The 15,369-nt window shown below is 42.6% G+C and overlaps 1 protein-coding gene across 7 annotated transcripts in view; it reads left to right on the forward strand.

Moving 5' to 3' along the window:
- The first annotated feature begins 367 nt into the window (after nt 1-367).
- The window catches only part of STX11 (syntaxin 11), a 45,134-nt gene continuing 30,132 nt past the window's right edge, over nt 368-15,369 (forward strand). The window contains exons 1-4 of one of the 7 annotated variants that reach the window (XR_005983877.1): nt 368-555; nt 642-817; nt 1,065-1,106; nt 1,847-1,983. Coding sequence is in view for 2 of the 7 variants with exons in the window: in XM_041729826.1 (XP_041585760.1) it covers nt 751-817 (67 nt within the window). In the remaining 5 variants the exon portion in view is untranslated. Of the gene's footprint in view, nt 556-639; nt 818-1,064; nt 1,107-1,846; nt 1,984-9,598; nt 9,694-9,850; nt 10,106-15,369 lie in introns of those variants that run through there. The other 6 variants (XR_005983878.1, XM_041729826.1, XM_041729833.1 and 3 more) reach the window with 6 other exon arrangements.

Here is a 15,369-nt window from a genome sequence, read left to right on the forward strand (position 1 = left end):
ATTTATGTTATATTAATTTGTCAACACTGAGTGTCACAATATTCTTTTTCTCTGAAGAGAAGTCTACTCATTACTTAAAGTTGGAGAGTTGATGTCCTAGGACCTTGAAAGAAATAAGGCATGAATAGATTATATGCAGTACCCACATTTGCATTGTAATCATTTACGGATTCTGATTTGCCTGGGGGCGTTTGTTTTGTAAATGTTTCTTTGTTACTAGGGATGTAGAGTTGTGGCAAAAGTTCCTGTTTCATAACTGATCTTTACCCATCACCAACTTGTAGAAAATAGGGTTTAAAGAAATTGGCTAGAGTGGCCTGCTTTCAACACTGAGAGTGATGCAAAGCCATATCAGCTCCTACCAAAGATTCCTATTTACGCCCTAGGCACATAAGTAAGGAAAGGAGCTGTGGACTGAGAGGTACATCTGTCAGCTTCCCCAAGGTCTCTTCAACATGATCATCATTCCAAGAGCAGGTACCTGTAAGAAGGCTGTCCACTGAATCTGTGAGTTTACTGCTGAGACTTCGATCTGTTTTCACTGTGTCACTTTTAGTAAGTTCATCTTTAAAACATATTCGTCATTTGAAATATGTTTGCTTTTGGAAGTGCCAATTTGTACTTTTAAATTTTCTTTAGAGTTATGGAAGGATGCTGGCCATGGTCCATGCACTCACAAAAATTATAAGCCATTTTTGAAGGATTCAGTCTACTTGATGATTGTGCTAAAGGGAAAAGTAAGACAAAATCATGGAGCTGCAAGAAGAGGATGAAATGGATGAAGAAAAAGAGAAGAAAACCATGTCTCATCCCCAAAGTAAGGCTTTTTGGTCTAGAAAGACATAGTTTCTAAATGGATGACACAAATTCATCTAAGTGACCAAAATATGGATTATAAAAATGTTTAGTCTGTCTGTGAAAATTATGCTTGTTGAGAACAAATTTAATTATTCCAATTCAAAAACAATATTTAAAGGCTTACAATGAAACTATTACTTTATTAGTAATAGGCATGGCTTATTTGTTACATTCTGTTTATGCTTTTTCTGTTTCACTTTTATCAGTTCCGCAGGGAAGGGTGATGGTGCAAAATGAGTTTACCAGAAGTGAGTATTGAGCAACAGTCTCATCTTAAAATAGTCTTGCAACTTGTTATGCAAAATCACAGTTGCAGAAAAATCATTAAGAGCCATTAAGCAGATCAATTATACTATCTCTAGACTTGGTATTTTTTATCCCATTCTCTTTCACAGAGAATGTTCTATTTGCATGCATAGGACAGCCAGTACATGGTCACCTTCAAGCCTCTTGCAAGTATGCCAATGTATCAGAGGGAAGTTTTCACTTAATTGTAATTTGGGCTAAAATAAAAATACAACCATGTCATTTCAGGAATTGCTGGCAGGAATAAGATTTAACTAATATCAAAATAGTACATTTTCACCGCTAATTTTCTACTCCTCCTTGTGTACCATGCACAGAAAAATAAGCTTCCTATACGATAAGAAATTTGCTTTTCTATGAGTTATCTGTTGCATTCTTTCCTTTCTTTCTTTCTTTCTTTCTTTCTTTCTTTCTTTCTTTCTTTCTTCTTCTTCTTTCTTTCTTTCTTTCTTTCTTTCTTTCTTTCTTTCTTTCTTTCTTTCTTTCTTTCTCTTTCTTTCTTTTTTTCTTTCTTCCTTTCTTTCTCTTATTTTTTTTTCTAATTTTTTCTAAGCTTATTTAGATTTAGACATCGCTCTTTGAGTATAGGTAAGAGGATAAAAGAAATCATTTGCTTTGGATAGTCCTTATTTTTTGGTTCTTCTGTGGTCTTTGATGCTGTTCTTGGATTCTTTATCGGCAGTTAAGAACATGGGCAGCTGCAGTGGCTTAGCGGTTTAGCACTGCCTTCAGCCTGGGGTGTGATCCTGAAGACCCGGAATCGAGTCCCACTTCATGCTCCTTGCATGGAGCCTGCTTTTCCCTCTGTCTGTGTCTCTGCCTTTCTCTCTCTGTGTCTCTCGTAAGTAAATAAAATCTTTAAAACAATGGGCTTTTGTGTTGGACATGAGGATCTGAATCTAGGGTCTTTTGCTTGCTGGTACTGGTACAGTGGACAGGAGACTTTAAGGCTCATTTCCTCCTCTGTCAAATGGAGTTGAGTTGTATACACCTCACAAATTTGTAATGGGAATTAAACAATATATGAAAGTGTTAGCATAGTGGTTGGCCCATTGTAACTGAGCAGTAAGTTTCAGTTATCTTTAATATAGGAATTAGCATTATGGGGCTTATATATTTTTAAATGAGCTGCTACTAATTGCATATTTAAATATTGAGCTTCAAATGGTGTCTTAGTCCATGTAGGCTATATGCTATAGCAAAAATACTCTAGACCTTATGGCTTATAAATAGCAGAAATTTATTTGTCACAGTTCTGGAGGCTGGTAAGTCTAATATCAAGGTGCCAATAGATTTGGTGTCTGGTGAGAGCCTACCTCCTGGTTCACAGATGGCTGTCTACTTGCTGGTGTTCTCACATGACAGAAGTGGCAAGAGAGTTCTCTGGGGCCTCTTTTATTTTTTTTTTTATTTTTTTTTATTTTTTTTAAATTTTTTTATTTTTTATTTATGATAGTCATACAGAGAGAAAGAGAGAGAGGCAGAGACACAGGCAGAGGGAGAAGCAGGCTCCATGCGCCGGGAGCCCGATGTGGGATTCGATCCCGGGTCTCCAGGATCGCGCCCTGGGCCAAAGACAGGCGCCAAACCGCTGCGCCACCCAGGGATCCCTGGGGCCTCTTTTATAAGAACATGAATCCCATTCTTGAGGGCTCCATCTTTATGACCTTATCACCTTCCAAGGCCCCACCTCCTAATATCATCACACTGGGTATTAGATTATGACATGAATTTTGGGAGACGCAAACATTCAGTGTATAGATAGAAACCATGTTCTCTGGTAAGTTGTGTATACTGAGTAATGAAGGTTTGTTTGCAGTACTGAGGTACAGATTTTCTCACATATCTGGAGGTAATTTAAAGCTTATCGGATATTAAAATATTTAATATTTTAAACTTTAACCTATTTATTTTATAGTTTTCTTTATATATTTTCATAAACAATATTTTATGTAGAGAAGCTATATCCAAAAAGATTTGCCTGTGATTCAGAATATTTTTCTAGTCTGTTTACTGGAGAAAAATTTATTTATTGTATGACTTACAACATAGTTTTTTCATAAAGCTAACTGGTGGATTGGGATAAAGAGATGCTAACATTATCAGGGAACATTTTTTTAAAGATTATTTATTTATTCATGAGAGACAAAGAGAGAGAGAGAGGCAGAGACAGGCAGAGACAGAAGCACGCTCCATGCCGGGAGTCTGACATGGGACTCAATCCCAGGTCTCCAGGATCACACCATGGGCTGAAGGCAGCACTAAACTGCTGAGCCACCTGGCCTGTCCTATCAGGGAATATTTTTGTAGGACTGTAGGTATAAATTATTCAAAGCAGGGATTTGGACACTATGTTCTAACTGATTAAGGATCCTGTTCAGTGTTCCAACATGAAACAGATGGCACATTCATAATGAAGTTTTATAAATAAAGGTAATATTATAAAGCTATAGGCAGAGTGGAAACCATAGGGACTCCTGGGTTGTCATACCCCAGGCCTGAGAACCATGAGTAGGGAGAGGGGTATTCAGAACCAGGAAGGAGAGGGAATCATATAGAACAGACCATCTTAGAGGAACCTTCTGTTGAGGAACACAGACAGCCTTTTGGCTTGGAATACCTCATCCGCTGCTTCCACTCTCCTGCTAGATCTCCCTATGGGCTAAGCCCGAGGGCATAGAAACCTATTGCAATAATCCATTAGGATCAACCATCCAGGCTAGAGAGTAGAATGGAGGGAGGTAGAAAGTAGATCTGAAGGGGCAAACAGAAGGTGTATGCACACATGATGGCATTATTAAAATCTAGAATTTCTTTCTTTTTAAGATTTTATTTATTTGCTCATGAGAGATACAGAGAGACAGAAAGGCAGAGACACAGGCAGAGGGAGAAGCAGGCTCCATGCAGGGAGCCTGACATGGGACTCGATCCCGGGCCCCCAGGATCATGCCCTGAGCCAAAGGGCCATAGACTTTTTAGGCAGCATATTTCCTCCCTCCTAAAAGAAAGACTTTTATCTTAAATTTTAAGCTGGCCAATTCTGGAAAAGACTATCCAAATATGATTTGTGAGACAAAGCCCAGGGTACCAGCAGGATCTAGGAAGCACTGCCCAATATATAGTAACAAAAGAACTGGTAACATTCATGATGATGTTCTGGTGATGTTCTACTCTGTACAGTCGAATGTAATGGACACTAATAACCACTAGTTATGGTGGCTGTTATGCACCAAAAATGTCACTGAGACTGAGGACTTGAATTTAAATTTTTGCTTAATCTTAATTAATTTAAATTTAAATAACTACCTGTGGCTACAATAATGGGCAGCATAGATCTAGACCAAGATGTGCATGTTAGGGCTTGCTGCTTCATTTAACCTCATTTCCCTTTCCAACAGGGTTAACAATTACTGTTTGTTGACTCATACAACATCATGTGCCTAGCAGTGTGTCACACAGAGAGGAAATCAAAGATAGGTTATAAGAAGTAATAAGTGTTGGCAAGGAGGTGGGGACATCAGAACTCTTGTGCATTACTAGTATGAATATAAAACAGTGCAACTACTGTGAAAAAATGGTGTGATGATACCACACACAATAAATTACACAGAGAATTGCCATATGATTCAGCAATTCCACTTATGGTTATATACACCAGAAAAATGAAAGCAACAACTGAAAAAGAAATATTATTCAGCCTTTAAAAGGAAAAAGATTCGGACACACATGCTATAACATAGATAAACCTTGAAGACATTATGCCTAGTGATACAAGCCAATTGCAAAAGGACAAATATTGTACCATTCCACTTATACGACATGTCTAGATTAATCAATTTCATAGAGGCAGAAAGTAGAGCAGTGGTTGCCAGGGGCTAGGGAAAGGGGGATTGGAGAATTAGTGTTTAATAGGTACAGACTTGTCAGTTAGGGTAGATAAAAAATTTTGGAAAAGGGTGGTGATGTTTACATAATAATGTGATTGTACCTATGGAACTGAACTTTACGCTTTAAAAAGATGACAATGGTAAATTTTATGCCACATATATTGTATCACACACAAAATATCTTCAAGGACTTTGAAAACTAGCATGGCAAAGAGAAATGGTGGTTGCTGAATGCTATATAGTGAGGGGATAAAATATGACTATTTAGCTGAGGGCTATGGAGGAGTTGTACTTGAGAGGGTTGGCTGGGCTAGATGACCTCCAATCATGAAATTCAGTGGGTTCACGAGCACTTCAAATTTGGGATGGCAGTAGGATATAAGATGGTGTATACATAGGACAGGACTTCATGCAGCAGCTATGCCCCTCTCCATGTACTTGTCCTGCTTTATCTGGGTTTATCCTTAAGTCCTCATCCATATTCATGGTTCAAAAAATCCAAACTGGAGGTGAGAGCCAACCTCTCAGAAAAAAAAAAAATGTATAAAACATAGGACACTACCTGGGAGCCTAGAAGGAGTCATGCACATCAATTGCAGAAAGCCCAGGTCCATCTAGACTGCCATTATGTATCTTTATTCCTTCATCATCTAAGTCTCAAAGATCTCACTCTCTGATAAGCAACGTGCATTTTTCCAACTGAATCTCCCTAATCCCCTACCGTGTAATTCCTTGACGCCCCGGAACCTCTAATCCATTAACCTAACACCTTTTCACTTTGCCTCAACACCATCATTCATGTCCTCTCTTCTCTCTTTCCTTGGTTTAAATGCCATGGTTGTTCCTTGTAATCATTCCCCTGCACAGATGCTCCACACTCTTGTTCCTCTTTCCTCCATGATGCTCAGACTCCAGGCTCCGGCTGTATCTGGACCTCTGCCTAGCACTATTTGTACCCAAATAAGCAAATGAGGCTAGTGAGAATACACAACTATGCCAACTGCCCCCCCCCCTTATATCATGGTCCCTGACTCCAAGTGAATCTTTAGTATTATCCAGCAATCTGACTACATTTTCAAAATCTATTTACATTCTCACTGTCCCTGAATGATATTTCATCCTCTCTACCCTCTTCTCAAACTTCCTCTCTCCTCTTCACTTTCTGCTGCTAACCTTGTTAACTTCATCGATAAAACATGTTTCTGCCTCCACATTTATCAGCATCTGTGCCCATTTGTTCTGCCTCCCCTCCAGCTATCAGAGAAGAATTCTCTACCTTCTCCAATTTAACCCCAACATTCCTTTTGCATTGGATTCTATCCCTGCTCATCTACTCAAGAACATTGCTACACAGTGATTTCAGCTCTCTTACATCATCACTTTTTCCTTGTCTTTGGCTCATGCCCATGAGCATACAAATAGGCATATTATCCAATTAAAAATAAAAATCTCTCTCTTGACCATATATTTCCTTCCAGCTATTGTCACATTCTTCTGTCTCCATTTACTCTTTTTTGATTCTCTCTGGGCCTAATCAGAGTGCTAGCAGGCAAATTACCATGAACATTACCAGTTATTTGGTTACTATATTGGGCAGTGCTTTCTAGATCCTGCTAGCACCCAAAGAGGATCTGGGCCCTTCTTGACAACTCCAAACTTAAAGTGTCCAAAATGGAGCTCTTAATCCCCAGCAATCCTTCCCTCCCCTCTCCCAACCTTACAACTTGCTTCTCAAGTAGTCTTCCCCCATTAGCATAAGGAACCTCTTTTCTTCTAATTGTTCCAAGTAAAAACCTTGACTCATCCTGACTCTTTTTACTCTCTTATGTCCTACATCCAATTAATCAGCCAGTACTGTCAGCTTCTCCTTAGGAATATATCCAGAACCTGCCCACTTCTTACCAGCTCTACTGCTAGGGTTTTTAAATCAGTGAATCAGAGAAACAGAACCATGTATTTATAAATGAAACATATATATTATGGAGGCTGAGAACTGTCAAGAACTGTGGTCAGCTAGATGGAGACCCAGAAAAGTTGGTGGTATAATTCCTGAGTCCAAAGGCCTGAGAAGCAGGAAAGTAAATGGTATAACTTTCAGTTTGAGGGCAAGTCTGTAGGCAGGAAGAAATGGATGTTCCAGCTCAAAGACATGTCCAGAGAGGACAAATTCTCCCTTACCCAGCCTGGCTGGTGTTCTATTCACGGCTTCAACAGACTGGATGAGGCTTACCCATACTGGGGAGGGCAATTTGCTTTACTCATTCTATAGATTCAAATGTTAATCTCATCTAAAATATCCTTACAGACACAGACACATCCAGGATAATCTTTAACCAAATACCTGGGCACCCCATTGCCCAGTCAAGTTGACAGACAAAATTAAACAGCACAGCCTAACTGGTTGGTCTTCTTCCATTGTTTCTCCTAATTTGTCAACACAATAGTAAACACACACACACACACACACACAACACAAACAAACAAAAAACTCAAAACCATGAGGTCACTGCTGTACTAAAAATTCTTTGACGTCTTCTTTTCAATCAGGGTAAAATATTAAAACTGTCATGACCACCAAGATCATGACATACTCTGTTCCCCACCCCTAGCTCCAAGATCCATTGCTCTTCCCACACTCATTTTGTTCCAGCCACACTGCTACTACTTCAAGCATGCTCCTGCCTCAGGGCCTTTACATCTACAGATCTCTGCTTGAAATGGTCATAATCCATATTGTTTCCTCCCTCAAATTGCTTTCTTATCTTAGAGGTCTTTGAAATAAACCTTTTGTTTTGTTTTTAGTTTATTATAGCACCCCTCATCTCTTATTTTCTTTTAAAATAAACTTTATTTTTTTAACAGTTTAAGATTTACAGAAAAATTGCAAGAGTAGTATAGAGGGTTCTCATAAACCTTGTTCCCATTTTCCCCTATTATTAACATCTTACAATTAGTATGGCACATCATCATAACTAATGAGCCAATCTTGATACTATACTACCAATGAAAGTCCATACTTTATTCAGAGTTCTTTAGTTTTTTTTTTTTTTAAGATTTATTTATTTATTTGCGAGAGAGAGAGAGAGAGAGAGAGTGCAGGAGTATGAGTGGGGGGAAAGGCAGGGCGAGAGGGAGAATCTCAAGCAGACTCCTCACTGAGGGGCGAGCACTCTAAGGTTCCATCTCTCAACCCTGAGGTCATGACCTGAGCTGAAATCAAGAGGCAAACTCTTAACCTATTCAGTCACCCAGGTGTCCCCTCTTTAGTTTTTTACCTAATGGCCTTTTTCTGTTCCAGGATCCCATTCAATATACCACATACATTCAGGTGTAATGTCTCCTTAGACTCCTCTATGCTGTGGCAGTTTTTCAGACTTTCCTTGTTTTTGATGACGTTGACAGCTTAGAGAAATATTGGTCATGTACCGTAGGATGTCCCTCTTTTGGAATTTGTCTGATGTTTTTTCTTATGATAAGCTAGGGGAAGAGGTCACAGAGGTAAAGTGACATTTTAATCACACATCAAGAGTGTATACTAACAATATGATCTATGACTGCTGCCGTTGGACCTTGATCATTTGGCCAACCTCTTGTTTTTAGGTGTCTCCGTTGTGAAGTTACTCTTTTCCCTCCTTTCCACACCCTACTTTTTGGGAGAAGTCATTAGGGGCACCTCATACTTAAGGAGTGGGAAGTTATGCTTCTCCTCCTTAAGGGTGGATATCTATGTAAATTTTTACAAATTCTTTTGCAGGGGAGATTTATCTCCTCTCCACCATTTATTTATTCATTAAACTGCTTATATCATTAGGAACTCATGGGCTTTCTTCTTACTTTGTAGTCTAATACTACTTTATTAATTTTGTTGCTCAAATTGTTCTAGCTGGGGCCTTTTGGGAACTCTTTTAGTTGGCTTCTGAGTTTCTCTGAAATTTTCCATCAGTGAGGGGTTGTTTTGTTTTGTTTTGTTTTTTGGGGGGGGGTTAAGCAAGTCCTAATTTTGAGCTTCAGTCTTTTTTTTTTTTCAAGATACCATTTCGCATAATACACACTTTATCTGTTTATCGTTCTGCAGTGGAACGCCAGGTCTTTGAGGGCAGGGTCTTGGGGCTATTTTTAACCAGGGCAAGTATCCTCAGCCCTCGAGTGGACGCTCAGTTGGGGATGGATGGATGGATGGATGGATGGATGGGTGGAGGGATGGATGGATGGATGGGTGGAGGGAGGGAGGGAGGGATGGATGGATGGATGGATGGAGGGAGGGATGGATGGATGGATGGGTGGAGGGAGGGAGGGATGGATGGATGGATGGGTGGATGGGTGGACAGATGGATGGATGAATGGATGGATGGATGGATGGATGGATGGATGGATGGATGGATGGATGGATGGATGAATGGATGGATGAGTGAGTGAGTGAGTGAATGAGCGAATGAGTGAGTGCGTGAGTGAACGAACAGACAGACGAACCGGCTGGGGCTCAGGCCCCTGGGGAGGGGCTCTGGCAAGGCGGGGCTGCGCCCGAGCGGCCTCTCCCAGGCACACCCACACCCCGAGCGGCCGCCGGGCGTCAGCAGCGCCCGGGGATTCCCGGGGAAAGTCCGGCGCCTCCCGCCCGCCTGTCGGGGCGGGGATGGGGCAGGTGCGGGGCGGGGAGACGCTCCTGCGGGCGCGCGGGCGGGGGGGGGGGCGCGGCGGGCCGCTCCGCTCTGGCTCTCGGGGCGCAGGGGCGCAGGGGCGCAGGGGCGCAGGGGCGCAGGGGCGCAGGGGCGCAGGGGCTCGGGGGCTGCGGGCGGGCGGGCGGGGCGGGGCGGGGACCGCGCTGCGGTCCCGGGGCGGGGCCTGCTCCCGCGGCCGTGGGCGCTCCCGACGCCGGGGCCGGGCGGGGGCGCGGAGCTCAGGCGGCCGACGAGGAGCCCAGCCCGGGCCGCGGAGGCGCCCGGAGCCCCGCCGCCAGGAGTCGCGCAACAGGCTTCCCTCCTTCTCGGGCGCCCGCGCGGGACCGGGCTCGGCTCGCACGCTCCGTCCTGTGGCTGGTTCGTTTTTCCCCCTTTGTACGTCTTCCTCTCTCCTTACCTGCCCCGGGAGCCGGGGGTCGCCGGGGGGCGCCGGGGGTCGCCGGGGGTCGCCGGGGCCGGGGCGCCGGGGGCCTCGCGGGCTGGGGCCTCGAGCGCTGTCTGGGGGGCCTTGGGGTCCGCCCCGGGCTCACCCCCGCTTCGCGCCTCCGGGCCCTCGGCCTTGGCTTTCTCCTGCCCAGCGGAGTGATTTCCCCTTCTTTCCGCCCAGTGGGCAAGGGACTGCGCGTTTGGGGCTTCGTGGAGATGATGTCAGGGACCCGTGGGTAGGCTTCCCTTGCAGAGTGTGCGCCTTAGACTACTTTTGTTTTGATTCGAGAAGAAGCTGAAGTTCTTTTGACGAATTACAGGGGATATCACTTAGGTGTGATCACCTGTTCACTCCCTTGTTTTAGGTTACACTTTCTTGAAAACCCCAGAATGGGTACTTCTTGACTTGAACTTGACAGTATGACTCAGGAGCCAGGGAATACGGATAAACTGATATTGCCTTGAAATAGTTCCTTCCAAGCCCACATAAGAAAGACTTTATTTTTAGAAGAATGAAGACAAGCAGCAGGGGCAAGGTGACAGCAAGAGCCACACCATCCTGAGAGGGAATGAACACTGGACTCCTGTGACAATAGCTAAGGCCTGTATTATTACTTCCTGTGGTTCTCATGCACTTGCTGAAGCCATTTCTCAGCAAAGGGAGGAGTTGTTATTTCCACACGGGTATCCAAAAATGACTCACAGGGCTGCTCTTTTAATTGTGAGACTTTGTTAATGAACTTTTGAAAAGTGAGGTTTTTTTCTGGGTGTGTGTAAAGTGAGATTAAGATGCAAAATGCTTGCACGCCTAAACTGGGCCGGGTGGTATAGGAAGTAACAGTTCAAGTTTTCAGTTTCCTAAAACGACAGACGGTACCGCCGGCCAGCTAGGGTCACTGAGCGGATATAAGATAATCACTCACGTCCTGTGCTTTGCTACAGAGGCCCAAGAGAAAATTAAGCTTGTTATTCAATAACCATCTGTTATTACGTTAATTGGTACGGTATGGTAGAAATATATCAGCTTACATAGTGATTGATTGAATGTCACTCTCTGAATCCAAATATTGGAGACAGATTGGGCCAAATCACAAACCCCCATGTGCCATGTTGGACCTGTGACTTTTTCCTATAGAAGGTTTCAGCAGGTGAATGATACTGTCAGATTTGTGTTTTGGAAAGACCATTTAGAATTAAGATGGAGGACTTGGATGAGCACAACCCTAGCCTTAGGGGGACACATAGGAGATTACCGTAATATTTAAGAGAAATTGGAAAAGGCTTGAGTCAAGCAGTGATAGGAGTGGAAAAGAGGGAAGGAGCTGAATGGATAATAGGCAGAACTTGACCGTATCTTTAGGGGTGGGAAGTGAGCGAGAGGAAGGAGTTTAGGATGATTCCTACATTCCTAGTAAATGACTAAGATTGGAATGCAAGTAGAAGAATAGGTTTGTGGTAAAGGACCATGAGGACCTTAGGCTGAATTCACATGATGAGTCTAGAATAGTGCCTGGCACTAGGCACTGTGTACATTTTAGCTATTATTATTATTTATTTAAAAACTTTAAGGAACACTCATTATTGTGAATTCAGTCTTTAACTCCTACTGCATTGCTATGGGTTAGGTACTGTAATCAACTGCTTTTGACAGGTGAAAAAAGTGTTATGTCAGTAATTGATAGAGCTAGGAACTGATCCCACGCACTTGGTTCCAGAACTTACATTCTGAGCCACATTGCTTTGGTATGATATCTCTAACAATGAATAGATAATGAATGAGTGAATGAATGAATGAAATCTCCGACACTGTGATAAACTCAAACTGGAGTCACTGTCTTGATGCCCACAATTCTTTCTCATCCAGGAATGGCCTCATATATAAGATGGGCCCTGAGTGGCCACATTGTGCTGCGTGGTACCCATCCCCCTACCTTCACCCCAAAATATATTTGGTTGATCTAATCAGAAAATTTCTCCTGTGAATTGTAGACACTTTTATGGAGACTCACTCTGGCTGAGAGTTCCCAGAGCTTCAACAAATGTGCCTTTAGAGCTGCTTAGGTTACTACTCTCCCCAAACACTGAGTGTTGACTGCTTTGCATTCCTTAGATGCGGTCAGTGATCTGTCACTGAAATTTGTAGTATCCCTCTTGTGGGGAAACAGAAAGGCTGGCCAGGGGTATTAATCTACAGAGCAGTGCCTTCTGGGGACTGTTTTATTCTAGTTTTACCCTAAGCAGGTGTTTACCCTAAGCTGCCTGTCTTGCCTCTAACTTCTAGAATCTTATTAATTAAACTGGCCTGCAGTATTCCCTGTCCTCTTGATTTTAGCTGGGCAAATGACTCAGATTTCTAGGGGTTAGGGCCTGTTTTCTATTTTCAGAATCCAGGTAGATTCCTTTGGTCCCTATAAATCTTTGACAAACAAGCCTAGCTCCCCCGCTTCCTCCCAGAATCTGGCCTCAGCTCTTCACTCTTCTCATTATTTCATGAGTTGGATTAAGACTTTGATTGTTCACCAAGCAGGGTCTAAATTATCTTTTCCTCAAAAGCCTCTACCTTGAACTATTTAAGGATTATGAACAGTGAATTAATGTTCTACCTAAACCGAATCGGCAAACCATTTTAAGTTTGAAGTTTTTTTTTGTTTTTTTGTTTTTGTTTTTTTAAGAATTTACTTTTTCATGAGAGACACAGAGAAAGGGAGAGACATAAGCAGAAGGAGTAGCAGGCTCCCTGTGGGGAGCCCGATGTGGGACTCGATCCCAGGACCCCAGGATCACAACCTGAGCCAAAGGCAGCTGCTCAACCACTGAGCCACCCAGGTGCCCCTGAAGTTAGAAGTTTTAAAGTTTTTTCTCCATGTGTGAAGGAATGTTTCATTCAGCATTTCTTCAGATTTAACAGGACATCAAGGAATTTATAGCTTCTTATTATATGAGATTGACAGGAAGCCTTCCAGAATGATCCAGCCCACATGTTCACACCTTTGTCTGAATTCCTGTATGCCTGTCTGTAATTCATTCAGTGCTCAAATAATATGGGAAGGGTTTTGGTTAATATTTTATGTGGGTTTGTTTGTCTTGCCTCTTCATTTCAACTGTGGTTTCTCTGAGAGCAGAGAATCACTAAAGTTGGGGGCTTTCATAGGTCGCTCAGCTTCCTTCCTTCCATTCTGTGACTTCTGCTAATAATAAAGCCATCAGTCAGATTAAGTCATTGTTAGCCACTCCTTCTGAGTCTGTGAATAGCAGATATTATTCATTTAAGCTCTTGTAAGTCTCAATAATTTGGTAATTTTTAATATAAAGCATAGTTTTAGAATTGATAACTTCCACTTATCCTTCTTGAGCTGAGTGCTTTCAACTTGATTTTGTATTGTTGTGTTTTTTTTTCTTTTCAGTGGATACAGTATCAGGGTAATCCAGAAAATATTAAACTGCCCAAGAAAATATTCATCATTTTGTATACTTGTTTCTGTATTCAGAGATGTAAAATGTTATTCCATTACTCATTGCATAACTAACTTATTGGGTAAAAATGTGAATTCTGACTTTACAGAGTAGTGGAAATTTCTCTCTTGCTATCTTCAGATGGAAACAGAGTGAACAAGTATGGTTCTGTCTTCTGTTTCAGTTTCAGGATTGCAGCAATGCACAACTCACCTCTTGGTTTTATTTCTAATTTTTTATTTTAAAATTTTTTTTAGATTTTATTTATTTGACAGAGAAAGAGAGAGAGCACACAAGCGGGGGCGGGGGGAGCAGCAAAGGGAGTGGGAGAAGCAGGCTCCCCAGTGTGCAGGGAGCCCAATGCAGAGCTCAATCCCAAGACCTCAGAATCATGACCTGGGCTGAAGGCAGATGGTTAGGCAGCTGAGCCACCCAGGTGCCTCTATTTCTAATTTTTTTATTATGTGTCCGGCTGTACTGATTAGTGACACAAATCTGTTGATTTGAGAAAGTGACACACAGTGTGTAAGCTGAATTGTACCGTATTGGTAGATATCCTCCATCCTCCTTCCCTCTTCCTTGATTACTGCATGGTAAGCCAGGATGCAATGATGTTAGCCGATAGTATCATACAGCTCTTCTTCATTAATTACAAAGGACTCTCATATATATTTTCTCTTTTAATTCCCATAAAAACCTGGCAAAACAGTATTATTGTTGCTGTTGTCTGTATTTGAATTCCATACTTGAGGAAAGACACACTTGGAGAAATTAAGTGACCCCTTGATTACTCAAGAAGTCAGGTACAGAGGCCCATGACCCAGTGCTGTCAGTGCTTGACTGAAAAAGGCAAGTTTATCGTCTTAGGTCACATTCCCTGCAAATAGACGGTGAGATTTGCATACAGAAGGTTTATGGGAGATGCCGTGGGAATAACACTTGCCAGGGAGAAAGAGCAGCAGGATTATGCAGAGGGAGAAAATGAACTTTAGCGCCTGTACAATGGAGGCCTCAACAGCAGGAAATTTTGAAGGAGGAATGGCCCCCTCAGAATTGTTCGGCAAGTGAGGGAGCTAGCTAGTCATCTGCATTCTCTGCAAGGACTAGTTAGTGGCCATGGGCTACACCCAGGCACGAGGTGCACTCTTGGACTAAGCAGCTTCCTTCAGTCAAAGGCAATTCCTGGAACTCTGAGCCTTCAGTAAGCCAACATTTCTGGCAACTGGGGGACTGAGGGCCTTGGTCCTGAAGGAGATCAGCATACCACATAATCTACAACCTTTGTGTGCAAGAGAGCACCCTCCTCCGCTAGAGCCTTGTTTGTGTCTTTCTGACCCAAACTGTTGCCCTGCGAGTGGAGCCCAGAAAGTTGTCATTTTGTCCAAAGCCCTTAAAGGTTTAGAATAGCTGACCAGATAGCAGAAAGACAAAGTAGCCTTAATCCTAGGAAGATTAGGAGCAGAAGGGGAGCCCGGTGAGGGAAGACTGGGATGAAAGCAGTGATGTGCCTTGTAGAAAACTAACTTCTGATGCCCATGGCTAACAAAAGGCCCTTGGCTGTCCAGACCTAGAACAAAAGTGTAATGAATTGTGGTCTTTGCTGTAATTTTGGGCTTCTGATGCCCATGGCTAACAAAAGGCCCTTGGCTGTCCAGACCTAGAACAAAAGTGTAACAAATTGTGGTCTTTGCTGTAATTTTGGGCTTTACCATTGTTGAGTGGTAAACAATTTTGTGATATTGACCTACATTTCCTCTGTT

The sequence above is a fragment of the Vulpes lagopus genome, chromosome 2, assembly GCF_018345385.1.
Source record: "Vulpes lagopus strain Blue_001 chromosome 2, ASM1834538v1, whole genome shotgun sequence".
NCBI classification, from domain to species: domain Eukaryota; kingdom Metazoa; phylum Chordata; class Mammalia; order Carnivora; family Canidae; genus Vulpes; species Vulpes lagopus.